Source organism: Colobus angolensis, unplaced genomic scaffold (genome assembly GCF_000951035.1).
Source record: "Colobus angolensis palliatus isolate OR3802 unplaced genomic scaffold, Cang.pa_1.0 Scaffold226, whole genome shotgun sequence".
NCBI classification, from domain to species: domain Eukaryota; kingdom Metazoa; phylum Chordata; class Mammalia; order Primates; family Cercopithecidae; genus Colobus; species Colobus angolensis.
Window position 1 is genome coordinate 3275318 of NW_012115444.1, and position 12621 is coordinate 3287938.

The 12621-nt window shown below is 44.3% G+C and overlaps 1 protein-coding gene across 1 annotated transcript in view; it reads right to left on the reverse strand.

Moving 5' to 3' along the window:
- The window catches only part of NRBF2 (nuclear receptor binding factor 2), a gene marked incomplete at its 3' end in the record, with an annotated part of 21832 nt that extends 11909 nt beyond the window's left edge, over positions 1 to 9923 (reverse strand). The window contains exon 1 of the mRNA XM_011944099.1: positions 9670 to 9923. Within this exon, the coding sequence (XP_011799489.1) occupies positions 9670 to 9699 (30 nt within the window). The remainder of the gene's footprint in view (positions 1 to 9669) is intronic.
- Positions 9924 to 12621: the final 2698 nt, after the last annotated feature.

The window sequence follows — 12621 nt, forward strand, 5'->3', positions numbered from 1 at the left end:
AAAAAAAAAAAAAACAAAACAAAAACAAACAAATCTGTCAGCTGAAAAATGATTTGTCTTGGATGCTTTTAAAAGACATGTCCCTTTGATGCTGCATAAAATACTTCACAGAATCACGTTTGCAATTGAGATTATAAATATTCTGGGCATGTTTACAAATCATACTCAGTATAAAATACAGGTGAAGACAAAAGTAGAAAACAGCACTTCCAGCAAATACATTGCTGTTTGCCTTCCCCGCCCCCCCCCCCACCGCCCCCTGCTTCTATTTTCGTAAGAAACAAGCAACAATCTTAAAGACAAGATTGGTGCCTTTCAATTAGAGGATTTCAGATACTTTTTATTCTTTAAGTAGTAATCACATTTTCCTCTAAGTCTTAACATATGCCTGGGAACAATAGGTCACAAGAAATGACTGGGTAGGGTGGGCGCAGTGGCTCACGCCTGTAATCCTAGCACTTTGGGAGGCTGAGGCAGGCAGATCACTCAAGGCCAGGAGTTCAAGACCAGCGTGGCCAATATGGCGAAACCCCATCTCAACTAAAAGTACAAAAATTAGCCTGGCGTGGTGGCACATGCCTGTAATCCCAGCTACTCAGGTGGCTGAGGCACAAGAATTGCTTGAACAACCTGGGAGGCGGAGGTTGCAGTGAGCTGAGATCATGCCACTGCACTCCAGCCTGGGCAACAGAGCAAGACAGTCTCAAAAAAAAAAAGACTCGGGGCTTAAAATGAATGAATTTTAACCTGGAGACTCGGACTGAGCAAAAAATACATTCTGAACACATGAGCATTTTCTAGTACCCACAAATTACACAGATCTTTTGGGAACAGAATGTACATGATGAAGAAAGCTAGTATGTACAAGCAGTTATGATTAACCTAATTTCTCTAATGAACGTGTTTTGATACTATTAAAGCAAGTGGTATTAAATCAAAAGGCTCTAGGTTTTAACAAAAATACAAATCACCTGGTTAAAATACAGATTCTAAAAGGCCAGGCGCGGTGGCTCACACCTATAATCCCAGCACTTTGAGAGGACGAGGAGGGAGAATCGCTTGAACCAGGGAGGCAGAGGTTGCAGTGAGCCAAGATCATGCCACTGCACTCCAGCCTGGGCAACAAGAGTGAAACTCCATTTCAAAAAACAACAACAAAAAAAGATTCCGATTCAGGAGGTTTGGAGAACGGCTTGAGACTCCACCCAGGAAAAGTCAAAGTTTCTGGCTTATGGATACACTCTAAGAAGCAGGGATGAGATGTTATTTCAGGTTACTTCATTCTAACCCCTTTTTTCTATGTGTGTCACTGATGACTTCAATCACTTTCTATCTTATACTATGGATATTTATGTAGCTCCATAATTAAACTTCAAACTCTGTGATGACAGAATAAACTGTTAATGGAACACCAAAAAAATAAAAAGTTCTCAGTGAGAGCAGGTCTTCATGGCTCTCCCAACTCCCTTAAAACATCCCCATGTAGAGTCCAATCTCTAATCAGTCTGCCAATTTAGGAGTTAAATCTCATTATAGTTTCAGATTATTGCTGAGCTCAACAAAAACACACCATCTCCTCTGGGTTATTTAGCACCAGAGCAATCAAATTTCATATTTTAAGTACAGTTCCTACTATGTTCTTACTAGACACACAGCAAACACAGACTCGATAGAGCTCAACCGCCAACATTCAAATCTCAGTTTGACCACATATGAGACACAGGAGCCCGGCTTTCCCAATTATCTGCCTCAGTTTTCTCATCTCTAAAATGAGAGTTATTGTCTGCTTATGTAAATTTGATGGCACCAAAAACAAAAGAGTTTGTGAAAACTAAACTAGATGAAACATCACAGTGCTTAGAATGGTGCCTGGTACTGGTACATACTCGATATATCCCTCGTTAAGTACTACAAGACAATAGAAGTGACGGAAGTACCTGCCATCAAGAAGTTGACAATATAGTTGGGTCTAGACTAAATTGCATTTTTAAAAAAATTTTCATCTTAATTATTTTTGAGACAGGGTCTTGCTCTGTTGCCCAGGCTGGAGCGGAGTGGTGCAATCACAGCTCACTGCAGCCTCAATATCCTGGGCTCCAGCAATCCTGCCACCTCAGCCTCCTGAGTAGCTAGGAATACAGTCACATGGCACCACATCCAGCTAAGTTTTATTTTTTGTAGAGGTGGGGTCTTGATATCTTGCCCAGGCTGGTTTCAAACTCCTGGGCTCAAGCAATCTTCCTCCCTCACTCACCCAAAGTGCTGGAATTATAGGCATGAGCCACTATGCCCAGCTAAATTGCATTTTTTATAAACTGAAGATTTTACAGAAAACCGATCTTGGTGGTGGTTATTTTTAAAACAACTTTTACAGTTTATACATATTAAAACTGGTCTCTCTTTAAATACTGTTCTTGGCAGAATCACAGCCATTAAAAGTAATAGGCTGAGGCCGGGAGCGGTGGCTCACATTTGTAATTCCAGCACTTTGGGAGGCCGAGGCAGGCAGATAACGAGGTCAGGAGTTTGAGACCAGCCTGGCCAACATAGTGAAACCCCGTCTCAACAAAAAATTCAAAAATTAGCCAGACATGGTGGCGCCCACCTGTAGTCCCAGCTACTCGGGAGGCTGAGGCAGGAGAATCGCTTGAACCTGGGAGGCAGAGGTTGTGGTGAGCCGAGACTGCGCCACTGCACTCCAGCCTGGGCAACAGAGTGAGGCTAAAAAAAAAAAAAAAAAAAAAAAGGCTGGGCACGGTGGCTCATGCCTATAATCCCAGCACTCTGGGAGGCCGAGGTGGGAGGATTGCTTGAGACCACCATAGGCAACACAGTGAGACCCCATCTCTACAAAAAATAGAAAAATTAGCTGGGTGTGGTGGTGAGCACCTGTAGTCCCAGCTACAGGAGGGACTGGTAGGAGGATCAGGAGCTCAGGAGGTTGAGGTTACAGTGAGCCGTGATTACGCCACTGCACTCTAGTCTGTGGGACAGGAAGATACTATCTCAAAAAGAAAAGGGTAATAAGTCCATAAATATGTTTCTCTGGTAATTCAAAATAAGTTATGACATTCACAATAAAACAGTCCCACCTCTCTGTACTTCCTAGGCAATCCATATGGATTCTGTGGGACTCCTCGCATTCTTTTTTTTTTAATTGTTTGATGGGTTACGTTAGATTGAGGTCTACAGCCGTGGTTGCCCATTATTTCTGACAGATGATTCATTTTGTAAACAGCTGACATAAACTTATGGTACTGATAACTATAGATAGAACTGTAAATATATTTTCTCTTATGGTTCCCTTGCTTTTTTTTTTTTGAGACGGGGTCTCATTCTGTCACCCAGAGGCTGGAATGTAGTGGTATGATAACGGCTCACTGCAGCCTCAACCTCCTGGGCTCAAGTGATCCTCCTATCTCAGTCTCTCAAGTAGCTGGAACCACAGGCATGTGCCACCATGCTCAGCTATTTTTTTTTTCTTTTGGTAGAGACCAGGTTTCACTATGTTGCCCAGGCTGGTCTTGAACTCCTGGGCTCAAGCGATCCACCTGCCTTGGCCTCTCAAGTGCTAGAATTACAGGTGTGAGCTACCATACTGGGCCCACATTCTTGTATTACCTTGTCGTCTGGATACCTAAAGTATCCCTTCTCCAGATTTTCAAACTTAGGAGCAGCGAATATCAAGAAAGTCTAATTAATGTGACATTCAGAGGCTAGCCAGGTAGAAATATAGGTTTGCAGAAAGCAGGAGTGAAGCAGACAAGCCTGAAAAGGCAAAAGAGAGAGGGAGAGTCTGATTAAGTCTGACAGGCTCCATACGTTCATAAACCAAGCTACATTATACCCCTGCCCTTCCTGCACCCTTCTTTGCAGTCCAATAAATTATCTCTTTTGGCTTAAGCTAATTTTAAGTGGGTTTTCATCAACTACAACCAACAAAAATCCTAGCTACAACAACTAGGTTACTAAGTGACTGCCATCACTGACAAGTACCTTTTACTTCCACATGCTAACTGCTCCAAAAATACATGTTCAATACTACCTTCTTTCCCAAAAGAAAACAGTATTCCTTTCTATAACTTTTGATTTATTTTTTTCTGTGTCCTTGGGGAAAGCTGTTAAGTAAAGATGAAAAGAAAAGGAACACTAGGCCAGGCGTGGTGGCTCATGCCTGTAATCCAGGCACTTTGGTTTGGGAGGCTGAGGCGGGCAGATCACAAGGGCAAGAGTTCAAGACCAGCCTGGCCAACATGGAGAAACCCCATCTATACTAAAAATACAAAAATTAGCCAGGCATGATGGCACGCGCCGATGGTCCCAGCTACGCAGAAGGCTGAGGCAGGAGAATCGCCTGAACCCGGGAGGCAGAGGTTGTGGTGAGCTGAGATTGTGCCATTGCACTCCAGCCTGGGCAACAGAGCAAGACTCTGTCTCAAAAAAAAAAAAAAAAGAAAAGGAACACCATATGAACACTGTACTGAAAAGGCAGCAGAGGAAAATCTAATATTCACCTGACCTTATGGTAGGGTCTTCAGTTGAAAGAGAAACCTCACTCACTCGCCCTTTCCCAATCAATGTGTGTCTCCTACAAACAAGTAGCAAACAGTTATCTCAAATCAATAAGCACTGAATTGACTGTCTAATATAATGCAATTATACTTAAGATAATAGCTCAAGTGTTGGAGAATTCCAGAAAAGACTTTTTTTTTCCCCCGAGACAAGGTCTCACTCAGTAGCTCAGGCTGCAGTGCAGTGCAGTGCCAGTGCAGTGGTGTGAGCTCAGCTCACCACAATCTTCACCTCCTGAGTTCAAGCGATTCTCCTGTTTCAGCTTCCCAAGTAGCTGGGATTACAGGCATGTGCCACCACACCTGGCTAATTTTTGTTTTGTTTTGTTTTTTGATATGGAGTTTCACTCTGTCACCCACGCTGAAGTCCAAAGGCACGATCTTGGCTCACTGCAACCTCTGCCTCCTGGGTTCAAGCAATTCTCCTGTCTCAGCCTCCCAAGTAGCTGGGATTACAGGCACCCGCCACCACACCTAGCTAATTTTTATTTTCTGTAGAGACCTGGTTTCACCTTGTCAGCCAGGCTGGTTGGTCTTGAACTCCTGACCTTAGGTGATCCACCCACCTCAGCCTCCCAAAGTGCTGGGATTACAGGGGTGAGCCACTGTGCCCAGCCCAATCTTGCTTTCATATCCTACCATGATCATTTCATCTTTAAATAGGGGGGAATATCTCATATTTAGCTACTAAGAGGAAGATAAAATATATACATAACATGTCCGATGCCAATCCCACCACTTAGCAATAACTGCTGGGTATCTCTTAGTATTCTCTACCTCCTTTTTCCAGAGTGCTTTCATTATGCCTAGCTCAGCTTGTAACAAAGAAATAAATTTTCCTTGGAACTTTTCAGGGTACAAAGAAGAGGTTCAAATCTTTTTACCTTGAAGATTTTAAGGCCAATATAATTAAAATGGGATAGTTATAAGGACTCCAGGTATGCACAAGGCCATTCCTTGGATCATGATATCTGATTACTTTTCTTACAGAAGCTGGAAAGTAAACAGGCTTCATTAACTACCTCATGTGATGTGAGAACTGACCACTCTGGAGGGAAGCTGTTACTCAACAAACATTCTCAGCACTCTTAAGGGCTAAACACATAGAAAACGATTGCGGCCAGGCAGTCACATGGACCCTGTCCTTTGCAGCGGAGGTAAGCAAAACATGAGCAATAGTCATGTATAAAGATCTGACATCACTTTCCAAATCAGCAGCAAACAAACCAAAGAACTAGAAATTATCTCACATAAGTTTTGACATTTGTTACCAGTAGTTACATTGACAAAATTAAGTGTATGGAAAGAAATATCTAAATATACACTAATTTTATTAAGTTATAATTTTTCCATATTTAAAACTGACAGGCTGGGCACAGTGGCACAGGCCTGCAATCCCAACACTTTGGGAGGCTGAGACAGGAAGATTGCTTGAGGCCAGGAGTTCAAGACCAGCTTGGGCAACACAACAAGACCCCAACTCTACAAAAAGTTTTTGAAAAAATTAGCTGGGCATGGTGGTGCAAACCTGTAGTCCCAGCTACTGTGGAGGGCTCAGGCAGGAGGATCCCTTGAGTGTGAGCAACAGAATAAGACCCTGTCTCTTAAAGAAAAATTGACCAAAAAACCCTGATGAAACAAACTTACTCAGAGTTCAAAGACTAGCAATTTTTTTTTTTAGTGGAAGTACAATTTTTCTTTTGACAAACTTCAATAACCAGACAATTAGAATCCATTACCTCTGTGATACATATTAAAATGAATATTTCGAACTAGTCTCTTCCAGATCTTAAAAATTCACTGTGAGGAATTTCTAAGGCCCTTACTGCCAAACCTAACATAAAAGAATCAATACTGGAGCAGAGGTAATAAATGCTAACACAGAATCTACAGTTCAATATAAATGAGAACCACATTGAAATGAACATGATGAGTACAATATGGCAGCATTGGTAGAAAGAAGTCTTGATATCAAAATAACTAGTGATTCATAAGGTATTTAAGTCACTGACCTAAGTAATTACCTAATTATCTCAGCTTAGGCTTATTTATCTGTAAAACTGGAAAACGCATCTTACTAAGTTCCGAGGATGCTCTGAGGACACATAATTACAAATCCATGTATTGTGATGAGTCCTTATACAATGAATTTGGATGACACTATGATGTCATTAGACACAGCTTACTGCATTACTAACTCTGAGTATAGAAAAAGAAAAAGCTTGTATAATACTAGCGGAATTTTCAAAGACATTCAAATTATAACATTGAGAACTATCTCTCATCTTGAGTCAACTAGATACTAAGTTAGGTGTTCTCACATAAAAGAATGTCAGAATTTTCATAGCCAGGCGTGGTGGCACATGCCTGTAATCCCAGCTACTCAGGAGGCTGAGGCAGAGAACTGCTTGAACCCGGGAGGCGGAGGTTGCAGTGAACCCAGATCGCATCACTGCACTCTAGCCTGGGCGAAAGAACGAGACTCTATCTCAAAAAAAAAAAAAAGGAATCTCAGAATTTTCAAAAACCCCATCTTATAAAACTGTGAGTGACAATTCTGAGTGCCAGAGGCCTGTAATTGGTACTGATTCAAGTAACTGTCAATGTCTGTCCTATTGTTACCTTCCAATAAACAGCTATGCTGGAAATCAAATCTTTCAAGACTCAAATGGTTTAAGAATTCAAGGTGTTGGCTGGGCCTGGTGGCTCACACCTGTAATCCCAGCACTTTGGGAGGCCAAGGCGGGCAGATCACGAGGTCAGGAGATCGAGAACATCCTGGCCAACATGGTGAAACCATGTATCTACTAAAAATACAAAAATTAGCTGGGCATGGTGGTGCATGCCTGAAATACCAGTTACTCGGAAGGCTGAGGCAGAAGAATCGCTTAAACCAGGGAATAGGAGGTTGCAGTGACCTGAGACCGCTCCACTGCACTCTAGTCTGGTGACCGAGAGAGACTGCGTCTCAAAAAAAAAAAAAAAAAAAAGAATTCAAGATTCAAGATGCCAAATTTCTGACACTTGCCCACATAAATTTTATGGCTGGAATATGGAGTTACACTAGCCTGCTTAAAATGACTGTGTGTCGACATTCACTCCGTTTTATAAAGAGAAGGATTTAAATAGTATTGCCACCATTTAACTAATTTTTCCTAAACTGGTAGTGATTCTGCAGTTCCATCTGCAATTGTCACCCAGTTCCAGTCTCCTCATAAAACACCACACATTTGTGGGGCAGTTGGCAGGGGTTATGCTGCAGCCAAATAAAGTGAAGCTACCTAGAACTAAACCAATGGTCATTTGGCAAGGACATCTGAACTCTGAAGCACTTTGTAAACAGCTGATTATTTCTAGTAATACTCCTATGAAGTTTCAGTACTGAGCCATCCATTATATTTCATTGCAAACTATTTGTCGCCTTAAAAACAAGAAAAGGGCAAGACGGTTCCCTGGTTGAGTCAGAATCTCGCTCTGTCGCCCAGGTCGGAGTGCACAATCTCGGCTCACTGCAACCTCCACCTCCCGGACTCAAGCGATCCTGCCACCTCAGCCTCCCCAGTAGCTGGGACCACAGGCTGGCGCCACCACGCCTGGCTATTTTTGTATTTTTTGTAGAGACTGGGTTTCGCCATGTTGCCCAGGCTGGTCTCGAACTCCTGAGCTCAAGTGATTCACCTGCCTCTGCCTCTCAAAGTGCTAGGATTACAGGCATGAGCCACGGCACATGGCCAGTTTCCTGGTTTAAAAAAAAACTCACAAATGTAGTCCAATTAGTCTTAAGTGTAAATAACTCTTACCTACCACCTGGGGCAAGACCCAACTTAAAACTGGGAGGGGCGCCTCTCAACAGTTAACCTAGTACCGGTGATTTCGTCTGAGAATCTTAGGCTTTTAAAGCTCAAGTCCAAACCTTTATTCTACAAACAGATTTTAAAGTAAGGGCTTATGGTCTGGTAATAATCGCTAATTCTTGCACTGTACTATGTACTTAGTACAGTTATAAGTGCTTTACACCTATTTACTCCTTTAATCCTCCCAACGAACCTGAAGCAGAGTGAAGTCAAGTAGTTTGCCCAAGATAACACATAACACAGCTATCAAGTGACAAGGTTAGAATTCAAATCCAAGCAGCAAAGCTTCAGAACCTACATTCTTAAACCACCAGACTCTACTGTTCTACTAGGGCTCAGAGTTCTAATGTGAGAAACGAATCCTCTATAGTGCTTTTTTTCAATTCCACCATCGCAAAGAATTGCAAACCTGTGACTTAGAAGTTCTTCCTGCGTGCATCCTTAAGTAATCTGACTTTTGCATCCAAAATGGGTAACCTCTCTGGAAAACTAAAACATGCAATGGCCAGTCTGAAAAGAACTCATGTTTCCCGTTAGTGGGATTCTGTTTTGTTGTTGTTGTTTTTTTACTGCAACACCTGAAACGCCTTAAAACACAAGTAAACAGGCTATCAGCCATTTTCCTGAGAACAGCAAACACCTATTACACTTTCATGAAGCCTAAATTGATGAATCTGAGCTAAAAACAGGAACGGCTGTCTTTTTCCCAGCTGTCTCTAATATATTTGGAAGAAGGTAGACTCAGTTTATGCATGTGAAAGTATGTGAGAAATGAGGGGGCAGTGGGGGGTGAGGAGGCTATTCATTCCTCCATCTCTCCAAAGCGTGGCGACTTAAACTCAGATCCTCCTGCTAGAACTCAAAACCAGTATCACACACCATTTCTGCCTTGGACGGCTTCAGTGCCTCTCCAGGCTGTAGGGAGGTGGCTACGTGGCGCTAGGAGGACTTCCCCCAGCCAGAGAGGAGGTGGCAGCCCCAGCTGGTGGCATCCCCTCGCCCGGGGCCCCGCGGCAGGGGGCGCCAGGAGCTTCCCGGGGATCCCCCAAGAGGGCAAAGTCTGAAGTGACTGGCCTGGAGCCGCAGCTGGGCCAGGGCCTGCCTAGCACCCCCTCACAGCCTCTGCGACCACCCCTGCCAAACCAACCTTCCAGCCTCAAGGGCTAGCCGACTCGCCCGGGCCAGCGCCGGGCTCCTGAGGCAAAGGCACCCAAGACGGACGCTATATTCTGTGGGACACTCACCAGGTTGAGGGGTCCTTCCATTACTTCCATAGACCCCGGGGTAAGCGGCGGCCTTAGGAAGGGGAGTGGTGGCGCCGGGGAACATGGAGGGGACTGCAGGGGAGCACGACGCAGCCGCAGAGACTGCGGCCCCTCTCTGCTCCCCAAGAGCCAGCGGTAGGCGCCGAGAGAGCAACAACTTCACCACTTCCTCCTCCAGCGCCGCGCCGCGGGCCCGCCCCCTGCGCCACCGCCGCGGCCACGCACGGCGCCATGACGTCACGCGCGCAAAAGGCTGGTTCAAGGTGGGAGTGAGGACAGGCGGTGGGTGGGGCCCAGGGAGGGCGGGGCACCAGCTGGCGTACGCCTGCGAGCAGTCCATCTTTCCTCTCAGGAGAAGCGTTAGTTCTTGTTCTTAAAGTCTACTCTGACGTCACGTAAGAATTGAAATGGCTGTCTTCTGCAATTGGCTTCTCACTTTTCTTTTTAGACTGACTTTTCCTTAAATCTGCTCATCTTTACACCCTTACTTGTACTCCCATCCACACCTTTATCCTTGTACAGGATTCACTTTTTCAAAAGGCTGATTTGAGCAATTCTAGACCGTGCACTGGACTAACCCCCCTAGAGGTCAGCAAGCTTGAAAGATTTAGGGTTCTGCCCTCAAGTTGCTCACAAACTGATAGGGAAAATGATTTTGGTCTAGCCAAATACAACACTTGATTCATTTAACAAGTATGTGCCAAACCAAAGCTAAGTCTTTCTGTCATGGAATTCACTGACAAATAGTTGTGATTTATGCTGGAAAGAGAACACAAAGGGAGCTGTTTTACAGTAACCAAGGTGAAGTTGGGTGGTAAAGGAAAGCTTCTGGGGAGGGCGTGAGACTTTTTTTTGAGAAGAGGTCTTGCTGATGCAATCTCCACTCACTGTGACCTCCCTCTGCCCGCCCCCTGCCCCAGGCGATCCTCCCACCTCAGCCTCTTAAGTAGCTAGGAACTACAAGTGCCCAGGCCAGGTTAATTTTTGTATTTTTTGTAGAGATGGGATTTCGCCGTGTTGCCTATGCTGGTCTTGAATTCCTGAGCTCAAGTGAACGCGAATGATCCGCCTCCTGGACCTCACAAACTGATGGGATTATAGGCATGAGCTACCGCACCTGGCTAAGGGTGTAATCTTTAAGATGAAACCTTAAAATGCCAGTTAAACAAAGACACTTCTCGACAAAGGAAATGTCTTATGCCTCAACTTTAAAGGCGGGGAGGTGGGGTTGGGGGAGCTACAGCATTGTTAGGATGTAAGAGAGAGGCAAAAGAAGACACCAGAGAGATAGGAAACTTCCAAAATATAGGTGGCCTTGTAGTGCACAATGAAACATTTGAATTTTACTCAAAGTGCATTGGGAAATAAGTAAAGGATATTAAGCTAGAGAATAATCTGCTTTAATTTACAGTTTTGAAAAAAATAATTTCCCTGTAATGTGAAGAATAGATTGTGGAAGGTCTAAGGGAAAAGAACCAAGACAAGCTAGTTGATTGACTAATTATGGGAGCTTAGACTGGAATGGAGGTAGGGAAGATTCGGTCATGCATCCACTCTTTACATAGTTATTGTGTTTCTACCATGTATCAGAAACTTTGGAAGAGAAGTAGATATATTCAAGATATATTTTTGGGCATCAAGTTGAGCAGAGTTGGTGAGGGACTGGAAGTAAAGCATATAGAAAATGGAAGAATCAAATCTTGTATTTAAACAACCAAGTGGCCTGGTACACTGGCTCACACATGTAATCCCAGCACTTTGGGAGGTCGAGGACAGCAGATCACTTGAGGCCAGGACTTCAAGACCACCCTGGCCAACATGGTGAAACGTCATCTCTACTAAAAGCACTAAAACTTAGCAGAGTGTGGTGGTGCATGCCTGTAATCCCAGCTACTGGGGAGGCTGAGGCAGGAGAATTGCTTGAACCCGGGAGGCAGAGGTTGCAGTGAGCTGAGATCAATCACACCACTGCATTCTAGCCTGGGCGACACAGAGAGACTGTCTCCAAAAATAAAAAAATTAAATTAAAAAAGTAAACAACCAAGTGGACAAGATAGTGAGAGACAGGACTAGCTGGATTTCCTAGGCCAACTAAGAATTCCTAAGCCTAGCTGGGGAAGGTAACTGTACCCACCTTTAAACACAGGGCTTGTAACTCAGCTCACACCTGACCAATCAGGTAGTAAAGAGGGCTCACTAAAATACAAATTAGGCTAAAGCAGGAGATAAAGAAATAGTCAAATCATATATTGCCTGAGAGCACAGGGGGAGGGACAATGATCGGGGATATAAACCCAGGCATTTGAGCAGGGAGTGGCAACCCCCTTTGGGTCCCCTCCCATTGTATGAGAGCTTTGTTTTCACTCTATTAAATCTTGCAACTGCACACTCTTCTGGTCCATGTTTGTTACAGCTTGAGCTGAGCTTTCGCTCGCTGTCCATCACTGCTGTTTGCTGCCATGGCACACCTGCCGCTGACTTCCACCCCTCCAGGTCCAGCAGGGTGTTCACTGTGCTGCTGATCCAGTGAGGTGCCCACTGCCACTCCTGATTGGGCTAGAGGCTCACCATTGTTCCTGCATGGCTAAGGGCCCAGGATTCGTCCTAACCAAGAGGGACGAATCATTTGGTTGGTTGGGGGGCCTCAGGATTTTATTTTTCTCACCTCTTTTTTCATCACACCTCAGGCCTGTTAACTGTGTCTGAGAGGTAGGTGGTGATGTCAATGCTTACAGTGGGATATGGCCAAACTACAGGTCTAGGATAACATTTGGCTTATGCTACTGCTCAGAGTCTGGTTTTTAGGTCTCCACTGAAAGAATCAGAAGATGTAGTCGGTGAATTCTGGACATATAGGTCTCCCACAAACTGTCATTCACTCTCCCCGAGTCTCCTCGGTGGTAGTAGGTTAGTACTAACCCTACCTCCACC